Here is a 17355-nt window from a genome sequence, read left to right as displayed (position 1 = left end):
GGGAGAGAGAGGAAAAAAACCATTGTTACAGATCATCTGAACTTCAACTTGAATTAGAATGTGATGCTCTCAAGTGTCACAGCGGTGTTGTGACCTACAGCCAGCCCAAGAAGGTGTCCCTTGCCTAGAATCTTAGAGTGAAAGAAAGTTGGGCCTTCTTTTAGCTTGATTTCTTGAGAGCCGCCTGTACTGTCCAAGTGACGCCTTCCATTTCTGTCTATCACTTCTGATTAGTTATTTCTATGGACATCTATCGACTTCGAGGAGTGATGATTCCAGACAGTGACTTTTGAGACCCTTTGCCTGAACTGATGAAAGAAGCTGTGCGCAACGTGGTCTCTCAACAATGGTGTTTTGTCAAGCAGAGCAAGCCGGAAGGAGAAAGCGTTTCTTACTGAAGAACAAGTTGCTTCCTTTGTCCTTCTTAAAAGAAACAATGGGGCTAGCTGTAGAGAACTGCTGTAGTGACTCAACTTCAGAGAACAGAATCAACTGCGGCGTGCTCCGGGAGCATAATCTATTAGTGTAATTTTCCAAAACATGAGGAAAATAAAAATAGTTGAAAGCAACAGTGCTTTGTTAGCCTGATTGCTGGATGCATAACAAAACAGGAAGTGCTCCATATGAATGAGATCCCAGGAAAGGAACCTACGAGTCTGCTAATAGTCACCCCACCCCTCCCTTCCCCACGACCGAAAGCAATTCTGGCTATCAGGAAGCCGTAGATCAATGTGTTGTGTGTATGCTGGATGAGGGCTTTTGAAAGACTGAGTGGAAAAAGACGAACATCAATATCCAGTGTCGGCAGGGGTGTTTTAATGTGGCTGCTGTAAGAAAAATCAAGGAAATAGTGGAAAATGAAGGAATTAGGGTAAGCATCTAGCCCTAGGGAAGGGTGGGAACGCTCCCGGCAAGACTTCAGAAGCCATCAAACGGCCCCTTCGCTTCTGGAGAGAGGGTAATAAAGTGGCCAAGACTGAAGCTAAAACCTCACCTGGGTGCAATGAAGGTTAGGCAAATAGCAAGTTCAAATGAAGGCTCTGGCAGAGAATTGCCTGGATTTAGCAGCAATTATGGATAAATGCCGAGCAAATAAGTGTGCTGTCTAATCCTGCGGGAGGCAGAGGCTAGCCTTTGGAGGGCATCTCCATTTGGCACAGCACATAGAAACATTACTTGCAAATGGAGAGTGGATAGGAAGCGTATCCTATTCTTCCCTTCAAACGCGCATATGTAAACAACGTTTAATGTTTTGTCTGGAAGAAATCAAAAGTAAAATGAGTGACTTTATTAAAACGTCAGGTCACGTTTTGGTAAGTCATCCTGGGAAGAAAGCTTTGTGTATGGCAAGAGATTTTTATGATTTGGATTCTTAAGCATTTAGCCAGGGAATGTGGTGTTCATAGTTCAAGACTGCCAACAGCCAGCGAGGCTCATGAGTGGAAAGGCTTAGCACCATACAGGGAAACTGAAGGCCTTAGGACTAAAGTCTTGAGAAGGGGGAATTAAGAAAAAAAAAAGGCCTCACACAAAGTGAGGGGTTGGTATTCACACTGTAATATTTTAGGTTATAGCTTGTAAAAAATCAGAGCATCTTGTCTTTGTTTATCTATGCATTGTGTACCTGGAAAAGCCATCTTTGGAGATGTGTAAACTAAGCCTGTGTCAGAATGTAAAGGATCTCTCTCTCTGAAACAAAGGAACCTCTTTCCGCCCAGAGAAGACCACCATCTTTGCTGTCTACCAACTCAAACAAGAGGTTAAAATTCATGTTCCCTTGGAGTCTCTCTCTCTCTGCCTCTCTCTCTCTCTTTCTCTCTCTGTCTCTCTCTCTGTCTCTCTCTCCCTCTCTCTTTCTCTTTCTCTCTCTCTCTGTCTCTCTCTTTCCCCCTCTCTCTTTCTCTCTCTCTCCCTCTCTCTCTTTCTCTCTCCCTCTCTCTGTCTCTCTCTCCCTCTCTCTCTCTCTCTCTCTCTCTCTCACACACACACACACACACACACATACGCAGACTCGCACTCACAGAGCATCATACATGTAGAGTGTCTCACACACACACACAGAGTATCACACCCACAGAGGGTCACACAGGGACTTCCGTGCCACAGCTCCAAAGCATTCAGCCCCTTTTTATAACCAGGCTTCTCTGTTTGACTTTAGAAGTGTTCAGGTTAAGACAGTTTCTTATTTATGATCTCTGCGAGGATTTAGGAAGAAGCTTTTGAACTTTGTTATGCTCACTTTATGTTTAATACGCTTCTTTGAAGATATATTGTTATCCTATTTTTATATATTTATTTTGTGGAGAACAAAGCATGTACCCTTTTATTTCACTACAGGAAAATTTAAAATTAAAGTAACTAGTGAAAAATTTTGCAATGATATCATAACTTAGTGTTACTATATTATTATAATTTAGTGCACTGTCATGTTAAATTTTTCCCTAAATAGAGATGCTGGATATATACCTCTTACTTATAGATATGTTAATATTTAATATGTTTAGAGAAAGTATCAGGAGAATTCTTGGCATTGTCTAAGTATTATTTAAACATTTGTATATTTATGATTTAGGTGACAATGTAAGTGTGATAATGCTTAAAAAATGATATAACTGGTTCTGATTATAGTACTATGTTAAAGATTAATGTTGTGTTTTGGTTCTCCCGCACCTTAATGAGTGCTAAAGCTGTGACGTATATTATTTTTGTACTCGGAAGCCACTTACATTAAGGAACCTTGTCTAAGTGAGTTAAGAAAATCTCTGAGCATGTATGACACAAAGCATTCTTTTTATCTTCTTAGAAGTTGGGATTAGATATAAAGATAGAGGCCCTGAATAGAGGCTATCTATCTGTCTGTCTGTCTGTCTGTCTGTCTACCTATCTACCTACCTACTTATCTGCCTACCTATCCATCTATCTCTATTAGCCTTACTGGACATGCAAATTCATGTCTGAATCACTGTATTAAGAATGACAAATCCAAGGGATCAGTCACTATCTTACGGTGGCAATGCCTTGGATGCCAGGGCCTTTACACTGCCGTGTACTGAGCTAACAGCTCACGGTCAGCGTGTTGCCACGGAGGCTGCGGGCTATCTTGCCAGTGAGTGGGGAGTTGAGCAAGACCGCGATCAAAGGAAAAGGACTTAAGACCCGTGGGACTCTAGTATTAGAAGAAAAATTAAAGTACACAAGATGTATGAGGAAAAAGGAAGATCCACGAAACAACCCTTTTGTCAAACAAAACCCACGTCAGCATGAATAAGGTTTCCACGAACCAGGATGCTTAATAGTGTGCTCACACACCTTGGCCAAGCGGCTGCTTTTACCAGAGTCACAAACTAGGGCAAATGTGTGGACGGCACAGTATATACTGGTTCAAGGCATATGATTACATATGAGCATGGTATATGAGGAAATAAACACACCATTAAGGACTGCTTGCTAATGGTTTCTAGGCAGCAACTCAGTGTTTGCACCTTTGTAGCCAACTTTACTTGGTCCTGCTTTGTGAAGCTGTGCCCGCGCAACCAGACGACCTGAAAGCCAGTGTGTGGGAGCCTACATTTTGGAAGCCAGTACCTGCTGTCTCAGAGAGTCTTAACACTCGCTCACTTCCATTGAGATAGTCTTCCTAGAGTGTTATTCCCAACAGAAGCAAAATAACGAGATGAGACACACAGAGAGAATAAGACTTCTGGCATCTACCATTCTGAAACTGATTTCATTGCAGAGGATCTCATTGATTGGATATCAAAAAAAAAAATCTCATCAAAAAAAAATCTCATAATTTTTGTTAGTAGGCAACATTTTCAGCTCCATAAAGACTTATAAAAATTTCCAAGTGGTCAGGGACATGAGGAAAGCAGTGATGGACCCCGAAAAAGTGCCTAACATTTAGAAAGGCTCAACCTGCACTCAGACCATGGGATCCAAGCCAGCAGCAAATCATGCCATCAGTTTCTAAACAAGTAAGGAGGTAAGGCAGGCATTGAACCAGAGAGTTAGAGCACGGACAGACCCCTTCTACAGCACACAGCACCCAGGCTGCCAGGGTAGCCATGCACAGAGGCAATCAACCAATGCTAGCATGATGATTCTAATATTCAATGGTGATTTTACTACTCAGTGATGAGAGTGAGGATGTGTGTGTGTATGTGTGTGTATGTAATGGACCATGTGTATGTAAGGGATTATGATAAAGGGTAAACTACAGAAGAAGACCCAAAAGTTGTAGTATTGCTAATGAGACTGTTCTGAGCAAAATGTTTTTTTGACACTTCCTAGTTCATATGTTCAACCTCAAGTGTCAATGGGAACATATTTGGAGGCAGATCCTGTGTACAAGGTAATTAGGGTAAGATGAGGTTATGAGGGTGGGGTCCTGTCCTAGTCAATTTTAATTAACAACTTGGCACAACCAAAACTCACCCAGGAAGGAAAGAGTCTCAGTTGAGGTGTTGTCTAGATCAGATTGGCCTGTGTTCATATCTGTGAGGATGTCTTAGTTGTTGATTGATATGAGGACTTTGTTGGTAGTGCCATACCAGGACTGGTAGTCCTGGGGCTATATATGAAAGGAGAGAGAGAGAGAGAAAGAGAGAGAGAGAGAGAGAGAGAGAGAGAGAGAGAGAGAGAGAGAGAGAGAGAGAGAGAGAGAGAGAGAGAGAGAGAGAGAGAGAGAGAGAGAGAAAGACAGAGAGAGAAAGACAGAGAGACAGAGAGAGAGACAGAGACAGACAGAGACAGAGACACAGAGATAGCACGAGCCCCAGAGAAAATTAGCTGGCAGCCTGCATGCCAGTCTTTGTTTCAATGTTCCTAGCTTGAGTGCCATCTCTGACTTCCTTCAGTGATGGACCATTAACTGAAAGTACAAGGCAAAAGAAGCCCCTTTTCCTCCAAGTTGCTTTGGTCATGGTGTTATTTACATGCCTGAGTAGGCTGCAGTGGAGGCATAAGTGGCTCTGAGAGAATAGATGCCTGAGCTTGGGTTCTGTCTGTCTCTCCGAGCTGTGTGGGGATGTGGTGAAAATGCAGCTTTATCAGAATCCAGAGTAGCTCTCATACCAGAACCACACTAGGATGCCCTCTTGATCTTGGGTAATTACTAGAAGACTATAGCAAATGTCTATCATTGAACGTACTGGATCTATGGCATGTTGGCATATACTTGCTTATATCCTAATGCTAATGGGGTCCCCCAAATTAGTTTGCATGAGAGGATCTGCATGTAGCTCCTGGGAACCTGCCCCCAGTTAACTGTGATTGGTAAGTAAAGATGCCAGTAGACAATAGCTAGGGAGAGGGGATAAGTGGGATTTAGGATTCCCTGGCTTGGGAGGAAGGAAGAGGAGAGGCTCTCATGGTTGAGAAGAGTGCAGGACAGAGAGGCAGAGGCACCATGCAAAAGGGCTGGGGAGCTCAGCCCAGAGGGATGCTCAAGTGGGGCAGGAACAGCCGAGATGGAACATAGAAATTAGTAAGCGGTAGTCGGAATGATCTCTGGGAGGGAGATTCTAGCAGCATCGAGGCTAGGTAGCCGCCCAGCTACTGGGCTGCTTAAGGCATATTAAAATATAAAGGCTTTCATTCGGGACCATAAACCATTGAGGTGGGCAGGAAGCCCCTGCTGTGAGTCTTTAATATAATACTACTACATTGCCATAACAGCCTGAACCAAGTCAAACAAAGATGGACTCCTCACCAGCAGAAATAGAAAGGGAGGTAACTGAGTGGAAGACAGTTGTGGAGAGAAAGGGGTTTGCAGCAGAAAGTCAGCTGACACTGCAATTTTTTATTTGTAATTTATACAATTACAAATCATGCAAATAGATTAGACATTTTATAGCTTTCCTAAAATGCTTGGTGATGTTACTGAGCAAGTAATTGCTGAACAGATGTTAAGTGGCTGCTCAGGACGACCCCCTTGGTTCTCCTCCTATGAACATCCAATCAAACGCAATACAGAAGCCACACGAAGAAGACGCTTTCCAACTAAAGGCTTTTTGAAAAATATTAAAGGAGGAGAAATCTGTCGCCTTTATAGTGTACTAACGAGAAGGTCTCTTTCCGTATTCTCCGTTCAAGAACATACGGTTTATAAAAGGGTGGCAAAGAATCCGGGTCCTACTTAGGATGTGTTAGGACACAGGACGAAGGGAAGAACACACTTCCCCTCGATTGTGAAAAGGGATTACATCATTTCTCTGTAACTCTATACACAGCTCAGCAGCGATGTGTAGAGTGGCAGCCCGCAGGTGGCTGGGTGTGCAGGCACGAGCTGGTGAAGCCGAGGTCCTCGTAAGATAACGAGGCAGTGCTGCGCAATGGCTCAGTAAATGAGAGGAATTGTGCTTGCTAACATTCTGTTATTGATTTAAAAGAGAAAGAGAGGAAAGAGTTCATGGCAGCCTTGAGTTAGATGGTCAGAGGCACAGAGAAGAATTTACAAGGAGATGTTTGTCTGGCAAACACTCAGAACCCCAGTTGAACCTTGGAACATGTGTAGGAATGGAAAGGGATGGAATCACTAGCTAACATGTGTTTGGTTTTGTAAATGTGATTTTCTGTGCATCTTTTTAAAACAAAACAAAACAAAGGAAAGCAAAAAGTATCACAATGTTTGCCTCTTCAGCTTTTAACACTCCTAGAAATTTCTCATGTTCACACACAGGACAGACGGACAGACAGACAGAAGGAAGACTCTCCTCAGATACCCACATTCAGTTGTGTGCTTCGGATAAAGTCCAGGATTGGCAGGATTCGCTTCCCCACTGTCTCCATGTGTCTCACTGTATCTTCTCTGGTCAGCGGAGAGAAGGGAGTTTTATGTTCTAGAAATTGTAACAATAAAATTTTATATTTTTTTCAGAATTCCATTTCAGAATGCTTTCTTTAGCGAGCTATAAATAGATATCTCAATATTAACAGATATGAAATCTTTAGTATGGACACTAGCCCCATCCCTAGCCTGTACATGTAACAGTAAAAGATCTCTGAGGAGAGCAGCAGAGGGGCCATAACCCTTTAGAAACTGACATTTATTCATTTTCTTGATTGAGAGATCTAAGCGCCAACCTGTGACAATTCATACACCTATGCGGAATATGTTTGTCTTGAATATGAAAAGTGTCGTAAACACACGTGTTCCTTGTCTTGCTCCGCTCAGGTATTGTTCAAGTGTTCAGACGCCATTGACTATGAATGTGGCTTGAGGCTGAGGGAAACCTCAGAGGGTTCTGCATCCAACCAAACACAGATTCTTAATTACGGGCTCACAGCGCAAGAAATCAGTTCAACCTGGTCATGAATTCAGCTGACGGTTTTATATTTCAGTTCTATGTAGGGACGTTCTTGAAAATTGGAACCAGAATTATTTAACACCATCAAATTATGTGCTCGTCAGGAGATCTAGGCTCGTCTCCAGTTGTGTGAGAGGACTGTAGAGCAGACGTTAATGTTCCAGTGGACAGTCCATGGGACTGGACTTGTCATTGCTATATATATATATATTTTTGATTTCATGTACTAGTCACGTTGACAAGCTGTTTCATGTTTGCTAGTTAATGCTGAAGAAAGTCTATATCGTTTGTGTTTTTCTTTCACCTGTGTATGTGTACATGCATGCATGTATGTGTGACTGCTTTTTGTTTGCTTGAATGTGTGTGTGTGTGTGTGTGTGTGTGTGTGTGTGTGTGTGTGTGTGCAAACATATCCAAACATGCCCAAGGTTCATGGCAGGACTTATCCTTCCTTGCTCTTCCATCCTATCGATCGGGGCAGAGTCTCTCAATCAAACCCAGAGCTTGCTGATATGGCTAGTCTAGGTAGCCAACTTGCTCTGATGATCTCAATTCGTCCTTCCATGAGTAGAAGTACCCTAAGCCCATGCACCATTCCTGTGAGATTCTGGGGATTAGCACTTGGGTTCTCATGGTAGAGGGCAAGTGCCTTAACCGTTGAGTCCTTTAGACCTGAAAGCCTGCTGTGTTGTCAATGGCTATGGCAGGCAGTGGTGTCTGGAGTGCAATGCTAAGAATGGGTTAGTAAGCACTCCATGGTAGTGTGCAATGTGTTCCTGGAGGAAAGCTCTCCTGAAATAAGAATCCCATGCATTCCATGCATTTTTTAATCAACCCACAAAAAAAATTAGAAAGATTGGCAGTGATTCATAACCAAACATTTTTTTTTTTGTTTTTTGGTTATTTATGCCCTTCTGTAAGCTGGGCTTTGTGGCCCCATTTTGAAAGTGAGCAGTGTAGCCATGTTTCAATCACCTGTGTAGGTGGGAAGCTTCCTGTTTGACACCTTTTCCAAAAATTTCCCGTCTTCTTTGTTTTTGAACCCAAGTGTCAACAGATATTGCTGGGGAGGAAAACTTGACCAGTCGGCTGTCTGTGGCAGGACATGGAGTCCTTGGGTATCTGGAAGACAGAAGAGACAGGAGGAGAGGTTTGGTTGCAGGTTTATCCCTATCAGGTCCCTCCTCCAGTCTAGGAATTGTAACTGCAAATTATCATTTGGAAAAATGATAAGTATAGACATTAAAGGTGCAAAGTAAAACTATGTGCATCAAAAGTACAAGTGGCTAATATGTAAAATTTTATTCTCTCCCTTGTGTCCTCCTTAGTGATGCAAATACACACAGAACACAGTAATAAGCTGTGAGCAGACTATATAGTCATCTTTCCACATTCTCAATAAATAAATATTCAGGATCAGCTTAGAGGAAGGATTATTTTCCTCTGTGTGACTTTTTATGCTAGCTGATGACTAAGGAAATAGTATTGTATAAAAGGAAGCAGAGGAATAACCGAGTGAGAGTTACAATAAACAGTGCTGGGGAAAGTGGCGATGGACATGTACAAGAACACAACGTGACTCATCATCTTTCATGCTATGCAAAACATGGTTCAAAATGCGCCAAAGACTTAATGTAAGACTTGAAACTCACTGAGCAGGGGTGATGCTTGCTTTTAATACTAGCATTTGGGAGGCAGAGGCAGGCAGATCTCTGAGTTTGAGGCCAGTCTGGTTTACAGAATGATCCAGGGCTACTCTGTTAGACTCAGTCTTAGGGGGAGAGAGAGAAAGCAAGAGAGAGAGAGAGAGAGAGAGAGAGAGAGAGAGAGAGAGAGAGAGAGAGAGATGGAACTCTGAGACTACAAGAAGAGAACAGAAGAAACACTTCAAGAATAGACACAATTAAGAACTCTCTGGGAAGAATTCCATTCTGGGAAGAATGTCACACAGGATGGATTGATCTCTTGACCAGTGGGATGGCATGAGATGATAAGATTCTTACAAAGCAGAGCAAACAAGTGTAGAGACAGCCCAGAGAAAAGGGAAAGCTCTTTCCTGAGTACCCATCAGACAGTATTAATATGCAGGACATGTGAGGAACTGCAACAATTAAACAAAAACATTCAGCCCCGAATTTTTCAGAACAGATTATTCTCAAAAGGAGAAATGCAAAAGACCAATAAACACTCGGAGAATGTGAAACGTCTATAGCTCTTGGAGAAACATGAATGAAAACTATTTGAGATGTTATCTTAACCAAATCATAATGGTCACCATTAAGAAACGAGCAGCAACAAACGCTGGCAAGGATGTGGGTGACGATGGGTGTTGTTTCCTCCCACCCTTAGGAATCAGGAAGTGAAGGGACCTTTCTGGAGCCAACTAGCCAAGGAGAGCAGCTTGGAAGTGACCCCAAGGTCTCACGCCCACAGATGGCCCACCATGGAGGCTCTGGCCACTGTGCTTGGTGTCAGATTGGGATATCCTGTGCTATTTTGGGGGGAATGAAGACCGCCCTTGGCTAGATTTGCCCCATTCATTTTTGCTCTACTATGAAAAGGCCTCTCCGTTGGTGACGGATGAGCAGCAAGGCTGAGTAAGCTCACTGCTGAGTCCTGCTGGAAAGAGGAACATTACCAATCCCCAATATCATGGAATTACGATTTTGCTAAAGATTTGTCTCTAAAATAGAATCAAATGGTTCAACTCCAACTTTGTCTTAACTGGTAATATGTTTTTAAAAAATGATAGGCATGGTGCATCCTAGTTGCATGTATGTAGCCCTTCCCAGCCCCTGTGCTCTTGTTCAGCTGAATGTGGACTGAGAAGTCACTTATTATTTAGGCAGGATCTCCTACAGAGTTAGTACCAAGTTGGAACTCATACTCCTCCTGCCCCAGCCCAGGTACTGTTGGGATTATGAATGCCTCCTCACACTGGGTTCTGATGCTGAAAGCTTTGGAAACTTGAACATGGATCATCCTCTCTCATCTCTGGAACTCTTCTATGTTCACATGTGGTAGCTGAGCAAGGCCTCTCCATGGTGTCCCCCTTTCCAAGTTATAGTATGTGGAAACTGCAGTAAGTGAGTGGCGATCTAGTCAGCATATGCATTACATAGTTTAATGCACTCTGACTCTTCTATGAACTAAATACCATAGAACTCAAACTCCAAGCAAAGACATACCGAGCATGTTTTAGTCTTTCTTGGATGCATGATTGGAATCATAATGAGGACTGACAGTTACCTAATTTTTCCATGTCACATGCCTTATTAAGACTCTCCTTTTGCTCAACACACATAGGGGATAAGGTATGTTTTTTGGCTAAGCTTGCAGATTATGAAACTGGATCTTCAAGGGATTACAGATGAGGGCTGGCGAGATAGCTCAGTTGGTTAAGTGTTTGCTGTGGTAGCAGGAGAACCAGAGAGTTCAAGTTTCACCATCCAGATTAAATGAATGAATGAGTGAATGAATGAATAAACAAATAAATAAATAAGTAAGCAAGCAAGCAAACAAACAAATAAAAGCAAACCATGTAGCCAGTCGTGTGTGCTTACAATCCCAGCGCTGGGTTGCCAGAGAGAGGCAGATTCTTGGGCTTGATGGCCAGCCATTCCATTGCATAGGTGATCTATGGGTTCAGCGAGAGATCCTATCTCAAAAACTCAGGTGGGCAGTAATTTAGAAAGACATTTGAAGTCACTCTCTGGCCTCTACATGCATGGGCATGTCTAGCACCCCCAAAACAAATGCACACACAAGTAAAATCAATCTTTGAAGCTCATAGCAGAGAGTCACGGCATCACATGCTACCAGGGTGGCACGCTGTCACTGGAGTGTGTGTGGGGAGTAGAGCCATCACATCTAGTGGCAATGGTTGACATGTGATAACCTGATAAACAGAAACAGGGAGACCTGGAGGTCTTCCTTGCCTGGAATATTTGTTAAACAAGAGACCAGTGTTACTATGGGATGTAATTAATTAATTAGAAAAATTAATGTTAGCCACAGAGCCAACTTCACACCAAGCTGACAGCCTATAAGTGTGCTTCAGCTCTTCTAGGTCATGTATGCATCTCGTCCAATGTGTATTTATTAATTACTAACTTCCAGGTAAAATTTGACATTGTGATTAGACCCATGATCCATACTGTTCGCTTTAGAAAGGATCATGCATGATTGCTTACCCTCCCCTTGCAGTCTGTGAAGACCTAGCCTGGCTGGTAGTCTGTGACTCCACCTGACAACACACTTCCCTAATGTTGAAGCTCATGTAACGGTAATTGGAGTGCAACATTTCCTCAACTTTGTGCATAAGCCCCTGTGTCTGGAATTCCTGTGCTCCTGATGGGTAAGAAAGCTAATCAGATGACACTGTCCTTTGGTAGAACTGATTTCAGAAAATGTCCCTTTGGCTCCTGTCATGTTTGGAACACTTGGCAGGAAGAGGTAGGTCTAGTGTGTCCCTTTTACAGTTTATCATCACTGGAGATGAAGTTTATTATTAAAATTCAGTTTGCAGGTATGACATGGCTTTAAGTTTGACCATTAAGAAAGTAGATTCTTATAAAAAAAAAATACTATCAAAGACCATGGTCACTACATTTCTTACAAAGTCATATCTTTCAATTCTTTTTTTTTCTATCAGATGAAAGATAGCTAATGCTTAGCGGAAGAGGTTTAAATAGCTGTTTATTAAATAGAAGTAGAGTGTATGAGGGAAAGCTAGGGTTGGGGAATCAGCCATTGAACCTATTGATGCTCTTTGAACACTCCATTTCTGCTGCTTCTGTTTTAAAGTCACGTTTCTGGTATTTTCGTCTGTTTCTCCTTTGTGGTTTTCCATACTTTGATGGTTTAGTCCCAGTTGCTGACTTGAAAGGGTCTAGAAGCATCCTGGAGACAGGCAAGCTTCTGGGTGTGCCCCTGAGGAATTATTCTGTGTTATGTGGATGAGATGGCCGGCCTGCTGTGGGGATCATAATTTCCTGACTGGGATCCTGACCTGGGTAAGTAGATAAGGAGAACAGAGCAGCACGAGGAGGCTCTCTGCTTCCTGGATGTGCATGTCATGTGACCAGCTGTCTCCTGCTGTTCCACCTTCCTGTCCCTGAAGTGTCAGCTAGACTAAACCCTTTCTCCTTAAGCTGTTTCGTCGGGGTCCTTTACGTAGCAACAGGAAAAGAAAGTGTGCTGGTTAGTTTTTTTTTTTTTTTTTTTTTTATTGACTTGGCACAAGCTAGAGTCAACTGCAGAGAGGGAACCTTTTGAGAAAACACCTCCATCAGGATGACCTGTAAGCAGGTCTGCAGGTCATTGTCTTGATTGGTTGTTGATGTGGGAGGGCTCAGAGCATTGCAAGTAGTGGGACTCCTAGCCAGGTGGTACTGGGCCTTGTAAGAAAGCAGGCTGGATCCTTTATCTCAAACTGTGCTACAGAACAAGTGTGATGAAAACCACACGCTGTTGTTATTGAAGCAGGTTGATTAATGGGACTGAACTGAAGACGCTGAAGTAAACCCATACACCTATACACATTTGATTTTTCACAGGGAAGGTAAAAATCATAAAATTGCAAGGCATAAGGCAAAGGACACTGTCAATAGGACAAAACAGCAACCAACAGATTAGGAAAAGATCTTTACTAATCCTATATCTGATAGAGGGCTAGTATCTAATATATACAAAGAACAAAAGAAGTTAGACTCCAGAGAACCAAATAACCCTATTAAAAATGGAAACAGAGCTAGACAAAGAATTCTCAACTGAGGAATACTGAGTGGCTGAGAAGTGCCTAAAGAAATGTTCAACATCCTTAGTCATCAGGGAAATGCAAATCAAAGCAACCCTGAGATTCCACCTCACACCAGTCAGAATGGCTAGGATAAAAAACTCAGGTGACAGCAGATGCTGGTGAGGTTATAGAGAAAGAGGAACACTCCTTCATTGCTGGTGGGATTGTAAGCTGGTACAACCACTCTGGAAATCAGTTTGGCTATTTCTCAGGAAACTTGACATAGTACTCTACCAGAGGACCCAGCTATATCACTCCTGGGCATATACCCAAAAGATGCTCCAACATGTAATAAAGACACATGCTCCATTATGTTCATAGCAGCCTTATTTTTAATAGCCAGAAGTTGGAAACAACCCAGATATCCCTCAACAGAGGAATGGATACAGAAATTGTGGTACATCTACACAATGGAGTACTACTCAGTGATGAAAACAATGAATTTATGAAATTCTTAGGTAAATGGATGGACCTGGAGAATATCATCCTGAGTGAGGTAGCCCAATCGCAAAAGAACACACATGGTATGAACTCACTGATAAGTGGATATTAGCCCAGAAGCCCGGAATACCCAAGATACAGTCCACAAACCACAAGAAACTCAAGAAGAAAGACCAAAGTGTGGATACTTCGAACCTTCTTAGATGGGGGAACAAGATACCCATGGAAGGAGTTGCAAAGACAAACTATGGAGCAGAGACTGAAGGAAGGACAATCCAGAGACTGCCCCACCTGGGAATCCTTCCCATATTCAATCACCAAACCCAGACACTATTGTGGATGCCAGCAAGTGCTGGCTGACAGGAGCCTGATATAGCTGTCTCCTGAGAGGCTCTGACAGTACCTGACTAATACAGAAATAGAGACTCACAGCCATCCATTGGACTGAGTACAGGGTTCCCAATGAAGGAGCTAGAGAAAGGACACAAGGAGCTGAAGGGGTTTACAGTCCATAGGATGGACAACAATATAAACCAACTAGTACTCTCAGAGCTCTCAGGGACTAAACCACCAACCAAAAGAGTACACATGGTGGGACTCATGGCTCCAGCTGCATATGTAGCAGAGGATGAGCTAGTCAATCATCAATGGAAGGAGAGGCCTTTGGTTCTGTGAAGGTTCTATGCCCCAGTGTAGGGGAATGCCAGGGCCAGGAAGCAGGAGAGGGTGGGTTGGTGAGCAGGGGGATGGGGGAGGGAACAGGGTTTTTTTTCAGAGGGGAAACTGGGAAGGGGGATATCATTTGAAGTGTGAATGAAGAAAACATCTAATAAAAAAAAGAAAAATTGAAAACATCTTCAACAAATGATGCTAATCTAACTGGATGTCTGTAGGTAGAAGAAAGCAAATAAGTTGTTGTCTATTGCCCTGCACAAAATTCAACTCTATACTGAGCAAAGAGCCCATCATACAACCAATACACTAAATCTAATATAAGACAAAGTGGGGAATACCTTAAGTGTATTGGTACAGGAGACAACATCCTGAGCCAATCACCAGTGGTTCAGGCTCTAAGATCGACAATGGAAAATGGGACTGCAGTAAACTGAAATACTTCTGTAAGGCAAAGACACGGTCAATAGGACAAAATGTCAGATGTTTTTGGAAAAGATCTTCATCACCCCTCCATCCAACAGAGTTCTAATATCATAATAAAAAATAACTCAAAAATTAGAGACAAATAATCCAAATAACCAACTTAAAGATGCTGTATAGACCTAAACACAGAATTCTTGACAGAGGAATCTCAGGGAGTGTAGAAGCGCTCTGTCATTCCTGTAACATACAAATTCATAATCCTATCCTCATATAAAACAGCTTCACAACAATAAGGCAGCAAGAAATGAACAAAGTCCTTGAAATAAATTCATTGTGTATTGACACAAAAGAAAGAATAGAACTGAAGTTGAAAACAATCTTTACTATTCACCATTACAAAATCTTATGTAATGTCAATACACTAATGATTACACAATTTATCATCTTATCATACAGAGGGGAGGATCTTGTTCCACAAAAACACCAGCAATGATTACATAGATGTTTTGACTTTGGTTGGTGATGAACAATAATTTCTTGGCATAAATATTCATGTGTCAAATTAAAAGTGATATAGTAACTTGTACCTTCAAAAAAAAAAAAAGAAAAAAAGAAATGAAAGAAAGAAAGAGAAAAAGCAAGCAAACTGAGCAAGCCATGAGATCAGTCTAGTGAGCAATACTCCTCCATGGTCTCTGCATCATTCAGTTCCTGCCTTGGGTTCCTGTCTTAGCTTCCACCGACGATGAACTATGGCCTGTCAGCCAGATAAACTCCTTTCTTCCCTAAGTTGCTTGTCATGTGCTTATCACAGTGGTAGGAACCAAACTAGGAGACTAAGACACAAATACTGATTCTTCCTTCTCCAGGGATCCCCAAAGCTGGCTGTGGCTCAGTGATATTCTCTTCATATACACACCCTTGGGGGGGATTTTTTAGTTTATACAGTATCCTGTTCATTCTAACTAAAATACGGATGGTGAGTGTTATAGTCACACCTTATACATTTCACATTTTAACATATATTTCCTAGTTCCTGCCAGTACATTGCTGTCTGCTCATTTCAAAAAATTACCTCGAATGGAGCAAACTTGTTCCCAGAGCTGACTTCTCCTCTTCATAGTTTCCTGTCTCCCTGATACTTTCCGATGTGATGAGGATGACCACTGTTAAATTTTTTTTTTTTTTCTGGCTGAAAATTCAATCTAGGCCATTGTTGGCTTTTCTTTTCTCGAGTCCTTGAAGTCCAATGGCTCAGGCTCTAAGATTGGCATCTCCTTCATAGACTAACTGAATGTGCTAGCCACACACCACTCTCCTTCCATGTCCTCCAGCCGTCATTCTGCTCAGATTTTTTGTCACATAAAATCTGGATCACAGCAGCACTGTTGCATGTGGATACAGTTCCTCCCTAACCCCACCACCAGAGTCATATCTTTCCTTAGAAGCTTCAGTGCTTCCTTCTCAGACATTCAAGACTCCTGGCTAAGTTAGCATTATTGTCATGTCTCAGAAATGATGGAAATGTTTCTACTTTAAACACATAGATGAGCTGGATGTGGTGGTGCCTGCCCGGGTTCCCGTACTTGGGAGTCATGCACCCAAGGGCACACAGTCTTTGTCTCCACTTTCCATTTCTCAGTTGGGTCTAACTTGTCTCACTTGTCTAGAAGGCTTCCCTGATGGCGTCTCCTCCAAGACTCTCAGGACAAGATCCACCCTCTTAACTTCAGGGATTCTGCTGTCTTGTGAGGATGCTTCTTAACTCACCAACAGATCCCAGTGATATGGAAACTTACGTTTTCAGGTCATATTCATGCCCCAAGGAACTCGTGGGTGCTTCAGTAGAATCTAGAACCCCCCCCTCCAAATTCCAAATTTTGAATGATGCAAATGAGAAATGTCTGCTGCTTCTGAGATACGACGTATTTCCTGTCGATAACTGTAGGGAAGAATTGGACTGATTTGCATTTTACCTCAAGCTCAGATGGGTCGTGGTTTAGTCTTATAAAGGGCTACCCATTGGTCAGACACCAGAATCACCAAGGCGGGTTTGGCTGGGTTGAGGCAATGGTTTTGCAGCCAGACTGTATTAATTACTTTACAGAATTCACTGCAAAAATAATTCAGAGGAGGAACGGGTTTCTTCAGCTTTACAGTTCCAGAAACAAATGTTCCATTGTGGAGGGGCAGGCTGGGCGGCAGAAACACAAGACTCCCTGCCTCGGGGTCAGGAATCCATGTGATTATATTTTGTCCCACGCAGGAAAGGAAGGGTTGGGGGAGGACAAGACTATAGAATGACAAAGTCTGCTTCAATGACATATTTACTCCTGCAGGATTCCATCTCTTAAAGGTTTTGCAATCTCTACAAATGGCAACATCACTTAGGGAGAGAGTGAAATTCAAACCACAACTGAGGCTGGACCCAGACACTGCCTCTTCTTCAGGGGGTTTTCAAGCATGATGGACACCTGGTCACAAAAGATGCTGCTGTGAGAATGCCACGGACCGGGGTTTCTCGCGGGGGCCCCTTGTTCCGCGGGACAAGGGATTCTGGCCAGGTGGGCACGGGATAAGGCTTTTGCAAACAGATCAGACACCAGTGTGCAAGGTCTGAGTGTATTTCTTTTAAAAATGACATGACGCTTTTACAATCATTGTAAAAGAGAAATGAAAAATCTGGCAGCTCAACAGTTGAGGTACCTC

At 42.6% G+C, this 17355-nt stretch overlaps 1 protein-coding gene across 2 annotated transcripts in view; it reads right to left on the bottom strand.

Annotated features, from left to right (window-relative positions):
- The window catches only part of Spata16 (spermatogenesis associated 16), a 302009-nt gene that overhangs the window by 58914 nt on the left and 225740 nt on the right, over window positions 1–17355 (bottom strand). For both annotated transcript variants that reach the window (XM_031376462.1, XM_031376463.1), the window contains 2 exons: window positions 8283–8429; window positions 6727–6839 (listed from right to left, as the gene is read on the bottom strand). In XM_031376462.1, the coding sequence (XP_031232322.1) occupies window positions 6727–6839; window positions 8283–8429 (260 nt within the window). The remainder of the gene's footprint in view (window positions 1–6726; window positions 6840–8282; window positions 8430–17355) is intronic.

The sequence above is a fragment of the Mastomys coucha genome, unplaced genomic scaffold (genome assembly GCF_008632895.1).
Source record: "Mastomys coucha isolate ucsf_1 unplaced genomic scaffold, UCSF_Mcou_1 pScaffold17, whole genome shotgun sequence".
Lineage (NCBI taxonomy): Eukaryota > Metazoa > Chordata > Mammalia > Rodentia > Muridae > Mastomys > Mastomys coucha.
Note: the sequence above shows the minus strand (reverse complement) of the source record. Positions and strands in the feature narration are given on the sequence as shown.